Here is a 14,906-nt window from a genome sequence, read left to right as displayed (position 1 = left end):
CGAGAGTGAACGATTTTTTACGCTTTAAAAAATTTTTTTCGAGTAATCTAAAACCAAAAATAGTTGTCAAGAGAAAGAAATACATTCTTAATGATGAAAACTATTTAAAAAAAAAAAAAAACGAAAAAAAAAAATTTTTTATCACTTTTTGAAGGGGGGCCGCTCTGCCCCACAAAAAAGAATTTTTTTTTTCAGAATTTTGGCAAAATTTCCATAAATTTGTTCGAAATAGGAAAAAAGTAAAGTGATCTTATGGTTTTAAGCCACAAAAAATAATAATTGGCTTAGGGGGGCCGCTCTGCCCCACCCTCCCCTATATTGAAAATAATTAATATTAATAGCATAGATTTATCATTAATATCATATTCTTATATATTTCTCTACTTATAAATATTGGGTTTAATCTTATAATTTATAATATTCATAGATAATATACTTCAATCTATAACCACACATAACCTATGTTTTGATTTCAATTAACTTTGGTACTACTTTTAGAAATTTTTTAGTGATTTTTGCAAGACTGTAACTTCATGAAAAATAATCGTATCGAGATTTAAAAAAAAGCATTTTATAGCTTGAAATCTCTAGTTTTATATTTGTACAAATATATATAAACATATATCTATATATATATATATTTACATACATTTATACAAATATATGTGAACATATATTTATATAATTATATATTAACATGTATAAATATTATATGTCAGTCATATAATTAAATCATATATCTTATCATATAACTTAAAGTATACTTTAAAATATTATAAGCAATATTTATAAGTTAGCATGTAAAAAAAATATATTACCAATATATATGTTGCAAATCATAAAATCATATAATATTTCGGCAAAATTTTGTATATGGCTCCATATATGACTTCTTATAATTCCATATAATTTATCATATATTTCGAATTATACTGAAGCTCATATATTGCTTTTTCATACGGGATTGTAAATTTATTTATTTTGCTAGAATTGTCGTACGCTACTGTTTCCTGTGATGATTTTCGATGCGATCCAAATGACAGTGTTGCCGTTTATATCATGGTTTGTTATTATCAATTACGATAATACTGATTATGGAATTCTACTGGAACCAATAATTATCTATACTTATCTTGGTGAGTATAATTTTTGATGTACTAGAAAATTTAAATAAAAGTATAAAATAATAACTACTCGAGTGGTGAATTTGAACACGAGACCTCTCTAGTGCGAACTGACCGATGCCTTGGGCCACTCGGCCACAGAAGAGCTCACGTCCAGGTAGTTTTTAAGATCCATATAAGTCGTAAGCAGTCGTAAATTACGAAACGCCTCTTACGGTAAACAGTTACTGTTTGAAAATTACAATGTAACATCGTAATTTTTATAACTCACATCGTACACGGTAAGAAATGCATGGCATTCAACACCATGCTGATATGGTCTCAAGACAGATACTAAAATAGTATGTGAAATATTCCAAGACAATATTGTAACTAGTCCCAGAAGTGTGACGTTAATTACTATACTAGTACTGGAGCTATTGTATTGCTAACACGTATGCATAGCAAGCACGGCGAAACAGCATGGCCCTGAGACCCATACTATAATGCCAAGGGCACAATGCTACTAGTTTTTCCCGCCATAATTTCTGGCGTGTCAATAAAAGTAAACTATCGTATTACCACCAAAACTATATAGATGTCGTTAGACTAGGTTTATCGGCCAGAAGCAATGTGGATACGGCAACGCAGTAAGGGCTCGACGGCCATACTGACATTGCGGCGTCCATGACAACTATTGCCAATGTTACTATTCCCGAAATGGTTGAATCTTCTATGCATACAATTTTATAACCTATAAAAATCATCGATACTATACAGTCTGGCGTTCACGCCCATACTGGCATAGTGATATCCGCAAAATATTTCTTACCGTGTATACACTAAATGATTTTTTGTTGTTTCAGCTATCATTATGTACTATTGGATAATCGTCTACAGTCGCTCTCAAGAAATCAAGAGTGATAAAAAAAATCTACTAATTGAAGACGAATAAAAAATATTATTTTCTTTGTTACATCTCTTGTACTATAATATAATGAAGCATAGAAAAAAAATTTATTATAACTATAATATATAAAAAAAAATAAATAGATGAATTTTAAATAAAGAATATTATATTTATAAATTACAGCAGACTCAAAATTGAAAATTAATAAATTGTTGAATTTGAAATAAATTTTTATTTATTATTTTTGCATAGAAATTCCTTGTATATTTTGAGAAAAAATTTATATCATATTTTTTATCATGGATGTTTTAATAGTTTCTATCATCAACTAAAGTATTTATTTTCAGTTTATCTAAACGGAATGAGGAATATTTCTCTATTTTTTTTTTTTTTTTTTTTTTTTTTTTTTTTTTATTCTAGGAGTGGAGTTACGCCGTTGCCGGCGAGATATTATATCTCAATGTATAAGGCTAGTGCATTAGGAGTAAACATGACTGCCAACAAGGTCGTTGCTGAGAAAAACGGCTTACGTCATATGCTATTATAAATTCATAGTATCTTCGTTGCAATATAAATAAAAGCGTCATCAAATTTTATTGTATGTGACAAACTCAAATAATTATTACTCGTACGTTATTTTTTTTAATTCTTTCAGTTATATTTTTACATACCGAAAAAAATTTTTTAATTTCAATTGATAATATCTCAGTAATTAATCGAGAATAAAATCTTTGATATGTATGTCTTTGAATGAAATTTAATTTTCTATAAATTTGGTCTCTTCATAAATTTTTTTAGGACCGATAGTTTCCGAGATGCAGAGGGTCAAAGTAAGAAAAATGTTGTGTAGATAAATTATCTAATTATTTAAACGGCTGTAATTTACTGAAAGCTGTACTTATGTAATTTTTATTCAAGTCTAAGTTGTAAAAAAAAAACAATATGACCTTTCTCATAAATATATTGAAGGTCCGCTTATCACATTTTTCCGCTGATTCTTATCAAACTCCACTAACTCGACTGTCTTTTAATTATAATTAAACTTTTTAATTAAATAACTCGGAAACTAATGACTTTATGTAAAAATTACAGAAGACGTTTTTTGTAGCAAATTGAATTCTCTACAAATTAATTTCCATACATTTTTATCCTATCTCCGATAATTAAGCCGCAGTTTGAATTTAAAGAGTTATAAAAAATTTACATTAAAAAATAAAAAAAAAATTTCCAAAATTTATAATTTAAATAATTTTGAAATTTATAACTTTGCATGAAATTCGTCCAAAATTTTTTTTTGTTGAAAAATAAATTTCCTAAAATGTTTTTATTTATTTATATTTCAGTTATATATTTATAATTTATTGACAGTTTATATAAAAAAATAAAAATTAGTATTCAACAATTTTAATAAATATTAACATTGTTTTTATAAATAAACTCTTTTGAAATTCTAATCTGCTCATCATTGCACGCAATAAGTGCATAGAGCATGCGCTTTAGATGTGGAAACTTAAACCAAGATATCTACAACAATATTCCTGATTAAATTTCCCAGTCTACGTCGCACATTCGTTCGCAATTCAAACCATACGTCGGTCTATATAAATTTATTTAAATATTAAATATTTAAATATACGAATATGGCGCTTAAAAAATTTGATACTTGTTGCTGTTGTCTAGATTTAAAAACGGGAGTTTTGGTCATCGGTATTTTAAGTATAGTAAGTTCTTAAATAATAAATAAATAAATTACGTAAAGTAAAAAATAATTTGAATTTTGTTTAAAGGTATTAAGCATCGGTGGTTTAATCCAAGCACCCATAGCTTACAATAATGCATGCTCGGGTTTTAGAACGCCCGACAATAATCTTGATTGCCGTAAAGCGAGTTCTCAATTGGGCATGTCCATAAGCAGTGAAGTTATCGGGATTATTTTAATGGCTCTAATGATCTACGGTAACCATAAGGTAATTTCATATTTTTATTAACTTATCATGAATTTTAAAGAATCAAGTAACGGCAAAATTTTATTCGTTAAAAAGCTATGACCCTGTAGAAAAAAAATTAGGGAGTGAATTCGGAGTTAAAATGGAATGTAGTTTAATCTGAAGCCACTTCATTACTCCGGAGTTGCGAAGTTTTAAAAAACTGCTCCGAATACGGAGTGAATGTTGACGGAAAAAAAAAAATAATAAACACTATTGATAGTTCATTAGTGTTGAATAGTGTTTTATTAGGGATTATTAGTAATCCGACTAGTAGGTTTGCAACACTATTGGAAGTGATGACTTTTGACTAGTCTTTTATTTGTGATCATTAGTAATCTGATGAGTGAAGCTACAGCATTATTAAAAGTGGTAAATGTTGATCAGGCTGTCAATAGTGTTGATTAGTAGTCCGATTAGTGAGTCTACATCACTATTGAAATGATTTTAGTATCGATCGTGTTTCAAATAAAAAAATCTGTCTATCGGTTGATCTTGCGGGCCAGTCCCGAATCTGATGATCGATCGATGATTGATCGATTGAGACGATTGAAGTGGCAATCGACGTGTTTAATCGAGTTCTGAAGCTGATTAGATTTTGAAATTGATTTATCTAGTCGTTTTTGAGAAATTTCATAAAAACCAAAAAAAAAGTTTTTTTTGAATTCTTTCGTTTTCGGTTTTTCTTGAACGAATGAACCGATTTTGATGGTTGAGGTGGCATTCAACGCGACATAAAGTCTTAGAGCTGATTAAATTTTGGAATCAATCCATCGAGCACATTACAAGTTATCAAAAAAAAATATTTTTGAAAAAATTTTATTTTTGGAATATCTCCGAACGAGCCCTACCGATCAAGCTCAATTTTTCACAGCTTTTAGATATTGACAAGCCGCGTCGAATGACACCTTGACGATCAAAATCGGTTCATCCGTTCAAAAGTTACAGATATTTACATACGTACGTACGTACGTACATACATGCATACATACACTCGGATATCATTTTGAAATTAGTCAGAATAGCTTCCTAGGACCTCAAAACCTCAAGATCTTTTAGAAATTCGATTTTCGAAAATCGGACCAAAACCAATAACTTTTCGAATTTTTGAAAATTTCCTATTTTCTTAGCGGGAAGTTGAAAAACTCTAACCTTACAATTTTATTAATTAGATTAATATTATTCGCATTGTCAAGATTATTGAGTTTTATACGATAAATATATATACTTTCAAAATAATCTTAACTATTGCTTCCACGGTATTGGCAGAGTGGTACCAGGCTTTGAATGATACGCAGAAGGATCCAGGTTCGAGCCCCAGTAATGGCGAATAATTTTTCATCGATAAAAAAATTAATAAACGTCAATTAATCAGTACAAATAGTAATCCGAGCATAAACGATTGGATCCAATTATCTTTTATCGGGTCATACTATCGATACTAAGAAATAAGTGCATTGTGCATATGATACTAAAAATATCGAGAATACTAAGCGAACTAATGACACTAAAGCATTAGTTCTCGAAAATACTAGATCATTATTGTTTTCCGATAGTGTTCATGAGTATTTTTTTGTAAGGGTAGGGAGTTCACTATGACCTGGAGTTAGAATCTTAAAATGAACTCCTCTTTGAGGTCTGATTTAAAATTTTTCTCACTTTATGAACTCGTCAACTTACCTCACATTTTATTTTAAACCATAACTAAGATTTGAAAATAAAAGACTGATTTTTTTTTTTTTACAATAATAGAATCTCATTTTACTCCAGACATCTAATAAAAATATGCCGTCCATTTTGCCCCAGTGTCTCTAATTGATGTTTTTTATCTGAGTATTTAATCTGATTTAAGTCAACAAGTTTTAATTGTAACTTTAAATGACCGCGATCTCCAATTGAATAGATTATTTTTCTCGGTTAAAGCGCATGCGCACGTACTTACTAATTAATTGATGTACAAATTTTATTTAACAGCAATTTTTAATATTAAAAATTGCACATTTTCAAATTTTAGTAATGGTGATCTTACGATTTCTGAGATATTTGAACCAACTATTGATTATTTGAAAACTCGTCAGCTGATGGACTAGAAAATTTAATAAACTTCAAGTGTTGATAAAAACACCAATCGATTGCCGTAAGGCTCGTATCGTTAAAATCAGTTTATTAGTTTCCAAGGCTATCCGAGGAAAGAAATTAGTTTGCACACGAGCATGTGTACACACCCACGAGCGTCCATTTATCAATTATTAGACAATAATTCAATAGACCTTGAAACGCCATCTGTTAGAAACTAGACACGGAATACGTTAATTGGACCAGAGTTAATAATTTTCTTTATTTAGAAAATAAATCCACGGAGAAATTATTCTTGCTTTCGGTGATACAACAGTATAGTAATGACGGACTGTGTTAGCCATCTAACGGGAATTTGATGAAACATGCATCGAAAAGTGATCTAACAATTTCGAGGTTAAAAATTATTTGAATCTTCTTGGTCCTATCCCTGGCCAAAAACTTTAATTGGTTCCCATCAGAGCATTACGGTGCCCTCTATACCTTACGGATTGACTTCTAATCGGAATCAATCGAAATTTTTAATCAGGAAGTTGATTGTTTTAATTATTACTACACTGTTAAAAATATTATTTGAATTTTCAAAACATTGTATATGACGCAATAAACACATACATTTGTGCTTGAAATTTCATTACTAATTTCATATAGAATTTAAAATACATGTTATTGAATTTTCAAATTAACACTTTGGATTTTCAAATACTTCTTCTTGAATTTTCAAATACTTTTTTTTTAATATTCAAATACTTTTTTTTGAATTTTCAAATACTCTTTTTTTAATTTTCAAATACTTTCTTTTTAATTTTTAAATAGATGTATTTGAAAATTTGAAGCGTTTACCCAGAGAGGAAAGTACCACGGGCCTTGGCTTGACCCAACTTTGTAGAACCTTGGGCCAGGCTTGTAAGCCAGTCTTGGCCCAGCATTGGTAGAAGCCTGGAATGATAATCACGGGCCAAGCCTGGTTGCCAGACCTGGTCCATGCTTGGTTACCAGACCTGGCCCATGCTTCGTTGCCAGACCTGGCCCAGGCTTCCAGGAAACGAATAAATTTAATTAAAAAAAATTTATTATTATTAACCTCGTAGAATTCATGATCATTAACGTTTTAATTATCTAAGGGAGGTAAATGATGTGAAAAAAACTCGGTGGAAATTTTGCTGGACTCTGGGCGCGAACTGCCGTCCTTCTGATTGCTAGGCCCGAACGGTAGCTACTGGACGAACCTACCAATGTTGAACTGATACATTTGTATGATCTACTTATATAAACCATAGGTATAGCCAAACTTGGGTAATCCTACCTTGGCCCAAGTCTGGGTTGCCATTGGACGGCCAAGGCTAGTTTACCCAGTCTTGGCCCAAGCCCGGGTAATCATTGTAACGGCCAAGGCTAGGTTACCCAGTCTTGGCCCAAGTCTGGCTTGCCATTGGATAGCCAAGGCTAAGTTACCCAGTCCTGGCCCAAGCCTGGGCCAGTATTGGTATGCCAAAGCTAGGTTCCCCAGTGCTGGGCCAAGTAGGGGCCCGTTGTTCAACTCTGGCAGCTCCTGTATGGGTAGTCGTCAATAGACAAATAATTTATCGGAACGAATTAATGATTCAACAATAAAAAAAATTCAATAACAGTATTCATTATAAAATAATGGTATGAAAATAATTGAAAAGACTAAAATAGCTTATAGTGACATCAAGGCTCACGGTATTTATGCTAAACAAACCAAACACGTTGCATACTTAAAAATAGTCGGTAGTTATATAACAGCAGGAAAGGCCATGTGAGAATGCGAGGCCGATGTCGATCGTAAAATCACATTTCGATCAATAAAAGTAAAAAAATTTGAAAAATAAAGCAAAATTGACTAATTTAGACGTTCAGTAAAATTTAATACATTGTATAAAATGGACAGAAATAACTTGTACAATAAATAACTTGTCAATGTCATTGCAATAAATAATAATTTATTTGATTTTACAGGAAAATTACCGATTACTACTGCCAGTGATTATTCTTCAAGCTATTGGAATTGCGATTATAACTATTGTTATATGGTATTTATCAATAATTCTCTTTATGGTATCTGTTGGATATGGTCTTGTTATATTTCTTATTGGCAACGCAATGATTGGTAAGAAATGAAAATAATTATATCACATAGTCACTTAAAAATTTTAAATTTAGATTCCGGCGGGATTTTTCAATCTTGTGACTGAGAAAAAAAAATTCATAAATTATTTAAAGTAAATAATATCATTTGTTTATTGCCGTAAGATGGGCGGTGGCGAGTGGAAAAGATCGATCTAAAGTTTAGAAAATAAATATTAAGCTTTGAATAAGTTTGAATTGCTATAGTTGAGTTATTTTGGTCAGCGTACAAGTCCAAAGCATGCAAGTAGATGCAGGGGGATACGCAACTATCCGCCTCCGGTTGCTACCGGGCGCGCGCATCCAAGACCGCGACAGTGTTTTACTTCCACTCGTACTAGTAGAGAGACTGCCTGAGGCAGAGAACGTCAGCATCAGCCTACTGATGCGTACATTGGCGTACACGGGACGGAACTATCGACATTGATAGTATTTATGGCACTTTAAACATGATTATTAATTCTTATGATTTATTTGTCAATAAATTCATCATGAATTGATTTGCTATGTCACTTTGTGCATAATGACAAATACTTACACGGAGAAAAAAAAATAGGCAATTTTCCTATGTTGCATAGTAATATTTCTTATGTTTGCATAGGAATTTTTACTATGCTAACATGGGGAAATATACTATGTTAACGTAGGAATAATTCCTATGCATATAAAATTTTAAAACAGATAATTTACTTATTTCTTTACATATATATTAGCTTGCTTACTACAAAAAATCATGGGACTTAAAACTGTACGTTTACTCCGTAAAAGCAATGTGACTTGTAGAAATATAATTTTTTTAAGGTAAATTTAACTTTAAACCTTAAAGTTAGTGACATGAAATTAATAGTTGATAAACCTACGTAATTTACTAGATTAAAATGAATATTGACTTATAAATAATTAGCGTAAGTCAAATCAACACATTTAAATTAACTAATTAGATTACACATAATTGTAATATATAAATAATTCATTTTGTAATAATTGGTATAATACAAAAAAAAATTAGGTCCTTCTTCTGAAGGCTTCATTAAAACTAAACCGGATTAATCAAATTAACTGTTCATTTTAACGCGGTTCGATTAGTGAACGTCTTAGTCATACCAACTTTGTCTGAATTTGAATTTTTGAATATTATAATTTTTGAAAAGAAAAAAAAATCTCATCCTTCTATAGTTTTTGATCACACGAATTTTTCCTATGTTACAGAGAAAAAATTACTGTGGTAACATAGGAATGATTTCTATGTTGACACAGTAACTTTTACTATGTCAACATAGGAATTTTTCCTGTGTATTATAGGAAAAGTTCCTATGTAACATAGAATTTTTTCCTATGTTTCTATAGGGAATTTCCCTTTATTTACATTTACATGAAAAATTCCTGTGTCCACATAGTAATAGTTACTATGCCAACATAGGAAAAATTACCGTTTTTTTTTCTCCCTGTAGAATCAATTTTTATATAAATATACACAGAATGACATTAGCGTATGTTTTGAAAATGTTCTTAAATGCAATTAAAATCTGTCACTATGGAAGCTATTTTTATATTAAATCCGTCGTTATGTCCGACGCGGAATTTTTTTTTTCAGTCACGAAATTTAAAAAAATTTATAAATTTATTAATTTATTAATTGTAATAAAAAATTAAATTGTTTCAGGTCTTTGTATATATCTATGGCTGGTTATCTACAGTCGTTGTCAAGAAATAAGGACTGCAAGTTATGCAGCAGCAAATACTGCATAAATTATTTTTTAATTATATTACTTAATTAATCTTTAGCTTTCTTTTTTTTACATATTATATGATCACATATATTTTTTATATTTGTATGACATATATATGTTTTTCATATATTACTAAATTAAAATTTTCTAATATTTTTTTTTTAATAACGAAAAAAGGGAATTACACTTAAACAATTTTTTTTAATTTAAACTTAAGCGCCTTATTAACTTTTCTACTGAATATGACAAGATTTTACAAGCCTTATTATTAAAGTGTTCAATTAATTGATTTTAATTACTGGTTAATAACTAATGATTAAAAGAACTATATATTTATATTTTTTATATGCGTTATTTTCTCGAAATTTTAAAAAGTTGAAAACTGTTTCCATATTTACTCGTAACTATTTACAAAACTTAATATATATTAAATAAATATGAAACTACACGGAAAGAACAAGATGGTTCTGGCTACCATCCCGGATCATACTCAGTTACAGTCGACGTAAAAATGAATTCCAGATAGTACCTAGTATATTCTAGATTATACAGCGCTAGATTATACTAGTTATCACCCTAGATGGTAACCACATACATCTGGATTATACTCAGTACCATCTCAGATTATACACAGTACTATCTGAGATTTAACTCAGTTACATATTAGCTATTTTTTCTCTAGCGCATGCGCGTGTAGTATACTTGATACGCATGCGCCAGAAAAAAAATGGCTAGGATGTAAGTGAGTTAAATCTCAGATAGGCCTGAGTACAATCTGAGATAGTATTGAATATAATCTAGATGTATGCCCTGTTTAGAAAATCTCATAGAATCCATTAGATTCTCATATATTCCTATAGAAATTTTATAAGAATGAATGAGTTCTATGAGAAGTGCTATCCCGTGTAAAAAAATTTTTTGTTCATAATGAATTTCAATTTGAATTTCATAACGAAACTCAGATCGTGACACAAATATGACTTTCATCATGAATTTACTCCAAAATTTCGTCTAGTAAATCCGAATCAATTCTACATTAATTTATTCTGTCTTCGAATGGACTTGGGATGATTTAGATAGAAACTTGACTGAATTTTTACCTTTTGTCAAATTCATCGATTCAAAAATCGCCAATAAATTTCTCCTATAAAGTATTTGATTTACGTAAATCAGTTTCGATTATAAAATTAATTTAGTGAATAAACTTTGGATCACTTGGATAAAAAATAGATTGAGTCATAATTTTGTCGTGATTAAAGTTGTTGATACAAAATCATGATGAAACTCATATTTGTATCACGATCTGAGTTTCGGGATGAAATTCAGATATAAATTAATTATGAATAAAATTTTTTTACGCGGGATCAATCAGTCATCTCGATGGAAAGTCAATAGAAAATCTGTTGAAAGTGTATGGAAATTCTCTAGTATTTCGATGAAACTAGACCTAACTTTTTGACGCTTGCGGAAAACTTTTCGCCGCTTGCGGAACACTTTCAGATACATTTCGACCAGATACCTGTCAAAAACACTAATTTCACATAATAAAACATTTCAGATAATAGTAATATAATTTTTTTTTTTAAATATATCACGGAGAAAAAAATTTAGTAAATTTTACTAAAAAATATGAGAATCATTACTAAATTTGGATAGTAATCTTGACACGCTTGTAATTTATATGAAAAATTTATAAACAGATAATATTTTACAAGTCGTTTAGTAATTTCTCATATACTGGTTATGGAAAATTTCCTATATTGCATATTAATTTTTAGTTATATTTAGTAAATTTTACCATCCCTGTTTAGTAAATTTTACTATCCCGTTTAGTAAATTTTACTATATTAGAATGGAAAAAAATAAAATTAAATTATTATTAGCTTTTAACTTTTTATTATTATTGCTATCATTTTGATTATTATTGTTATTTATGTCATCTGTATTGGTGTTGGTGTCGACTTTTATTTTAAAAAAAATCACTTGTTTCAACCGAGATTCGAATCCTGATCTCCCGCGCGCGAGTCCTTTCCTATGTCTGACGGCCTGATGTCTCCTTTGAACAAAAGTTTCGGAACTTGTAATACATATTTGTATATGCTATCCCCACCAACTTTTAATTTTATCTATACATAGTAGAATTTACTATACAGATAGTAAAAAAATATAATCGTGTTAGCAAAAAATACATTGCGTATAGTAATTTTTAATATTTTGTATAGTAACAAATCCTATATTGTATTAGAAAATTTACTTTCTTAAATTTGTTTTTATTAATAATACTTATAGTAAAATTTACTATACAAATAGTAAAAAATATAATCGTCTTAGCAAAAAATACATTACGCATAGTAATTTTTAATATCTTATTATGTAATTATTACTAATTAGTAAATTTTACTAGACGTTTTGTAATAATTACAATAAAGAATGTATTTTTTCATATCTGTTAGTAAATTTTACTATAGTATTGTAATTTTTACTATACTTTTTCTCCATGTAGTTAAGGCCCTATAGTTAAGTATAGAGCCTTATACATGCGGCTATAAGAATCTATCGAATTTTTTAAACAGGGTGTGGTTACCATCTAGGACGAAAACCAGTATAATCTAGCGCTGTATAATCTGAGATGTAACTGAGTAACATCTGGGTTGGACCTGAGTATAGTGTAGATGGAACTCAGTATAATCTAGATTATACTGGGTACTATCTGAACATTTTTTCTACGTCGGATGTAACTGAGTATGATCCGGGATAGTAGTTAGTACCATCTTGTTCTTTCCGTATATATACATGATTAATAAAATTATCTGATAAGCATGAAAGTATAAAGTATTAAATATTTCGAAATCTTAAAAAAATTATTGAAGTTAAATCTAAAGACATTATATTGCAAGTTATTGATATGAATTCATATATTTAGAAAATCATACGACAATTGTAAACTTTATTTTTTTAAATGACTTGAAAATTGAACTTTGGCCTGAAAGTTGGAGCCTAATTGTGGAGTCGTAATGATTTGGAGGAATAGGGTAAGAACACCAGTACCAGCCCCAAACCAGTAGCAAGCGACTTCATGTTAAATTATATCTATATATATTTTGAGCCAATGTTAAAGTATGTGACTGGCTGGCTAGTAGTTGGGAGCTGTGGACTGGTAACAAACTACAGAATTACTTATTTGGTCAATAAATCAGCTTGCAAGATAAATAAATATCGGTTGCATGTAATTTGAAGCCTTCGATGCGATTATGACAAAATAGAATTTAAATAAAATAAATAATTGAATCATCAAACTGAGCTCATAATTATTTCTTTCCTAGTGTTATTTATAAAACTGGGTCACTGCAGCATCTCTTATCTATTTCTTAACTTTTCCAATATTTATATTATATATTATTCAAGACGATATTAACACTTATTTTCACATATATCATATATAATAAATAGCTTTATAGTTATTCAGAAAGTCCTGATTTTTATGTTCTTCTTACGGTTCCCATAAACGGTTCTCAAAATTCTATAAAACTTTTTCCTATACCAACAAAGGAATTATGACCATAAATTATGGGAGCAGTTCCGATAATTATAGGAACAGTTCCTATAATTATGGGAATGTTACCCATAACATTATAGGAACCATTCCTAAAATTATAGGAATGGTTCCTATAATTAAAGGAACGGTTCGTATAATCGTAAAATGGTTCCTAGAATTATAGAAATGGTTCCTATAATTTATAGAAATTGTTCCTATAATTGTGGGAATGCTACCCATAACATTATAGAAACCATTCCTAAAATTATAGCAATGGTTCCTATAATTACAGGAATGGTTCCTATAATTATAGGAACGGTTCGTATAATTATAAGAATGGTTCCTAGAATTATTGAAATGGTTCCTATAATTTATAGGAATTGTTCCTATAATTGTGGGAATGCTACCCATAACATTATCGAAACCATTCCTAAAATTATAGGAATGGTTCCTATAATTATAGGAACGGTTCGTATAATTATAAGAATGGTTCCTAGAATTATTGAAATGGTTCCTATAATTTATAGGAATTGTTCCTATAATTTTGGGAATGCTACCCATAACATTATAGAAACCATTCCTAAAATTACAGGAATGGTTCCTATAATTATAGGATCGGTTCGTATAATTATAAGAATGGTTCCTATAATTATAAAAATGGTTCCTATAATTATAGGATCGGTTCGTATAATTATAAGAATGGTTCCTATAATTATAAAAATGGTTCCTATAATTATAAGAATGGTTCCTATAATTATAGAAACGGTTTGTATAATTATAAGAATTGCTCCTATAATTATAGGAATGGTTCCTATAATTACAAGAATGGTTCTTATGATTATAGAAATGGTTCCTATAATTTATAAGAATTGTTCCTATAATATTATGGGAACTATTCTCATAATATTATAGGAGTGGTTCCCATAATGCTATCGAAATAGTTCCTATACCATCATGGGAACCATTACCATACTATGATAGGAATTATTCCGATAATGTTATGGGAACCATTCTCATAATGCATAGCGAAAGGTCCTATAATTTCCTTGCCGTGTACCGATTATTTAAAACACATATTTTATTTTCAGAATTCGCGCCAAAAATTGAATATGAGTTGAAAAGTTGGAACAAGCAATTAAAATTTTTCAAACTATCAGAAAATTCGATTTTGAATAAAATAATTACAGCCTTGTTCCGAGTATCATCCGAACACTTTCTTAATTATTTGGTTTAAATTTTACATGAAAATTTAATCATACATTCGTAATGATTTAAAAGAAAAAATTTTAATAATCAAAATACATAAAAAAATCTCTAATTACTTAACAAACACATGCTGCTAATATTTTATCACAACGAAATGTTTAATTTCCTCTTTTATTTATGTAAGAGCGTAGTGATGCGTCTGGCGCCAAGATA

The 14,906-nt window shown here is 29.6% G+C and overlaps 1 protein-coding gene across 1 annotated transcript; it reads left to right on the top strand.

The window, feature by feature from the left end:
• The first annotated feature begins 3,543 nt into the window (after positions 1–3,543).
• LOC130674347 (uncharacterized) lies at positions 3,544–13,248 on the top strand. The gene is made up of 4 exons (XM_057479648.1): positions 3,544–3,734; positions 3,801–3,980; positions 8,055–8,205; positions 9,886–13,248. Exons 1-4 carry the CDS (start codon positions 3,654–3,656, stop codon positions 9,969–9,971), a joined length of 498 nt encoding a protein of 165 aa, XP_057335631.1. The 5' UTR covers positions 3,544–3,653; the 3' UTR covers positions 9,972–13,248.
• The last annotated feature ends 1,658 nt before the right edge of the window (positions 13,249–14,906 follow it).

The sequence above is a fragment of the Microplitis mediator genome, chromosome 9 (assembly GCF_029852145.1).
Source record: "Microplitis mediator isolate UGA2020A chromosome 9, iyMicMedi2.1, whole genome shotgun sequence".
NCBI classification, from domain to species: Eukaryota; Metazoa; Arthropoda; class Insecta; order Hymenoptera; family Braconidae; genus Microplitis; species Microplitis mediator.
This window is presented reverse-complemented; position numbering and strand designations above follow the sequence as displayed.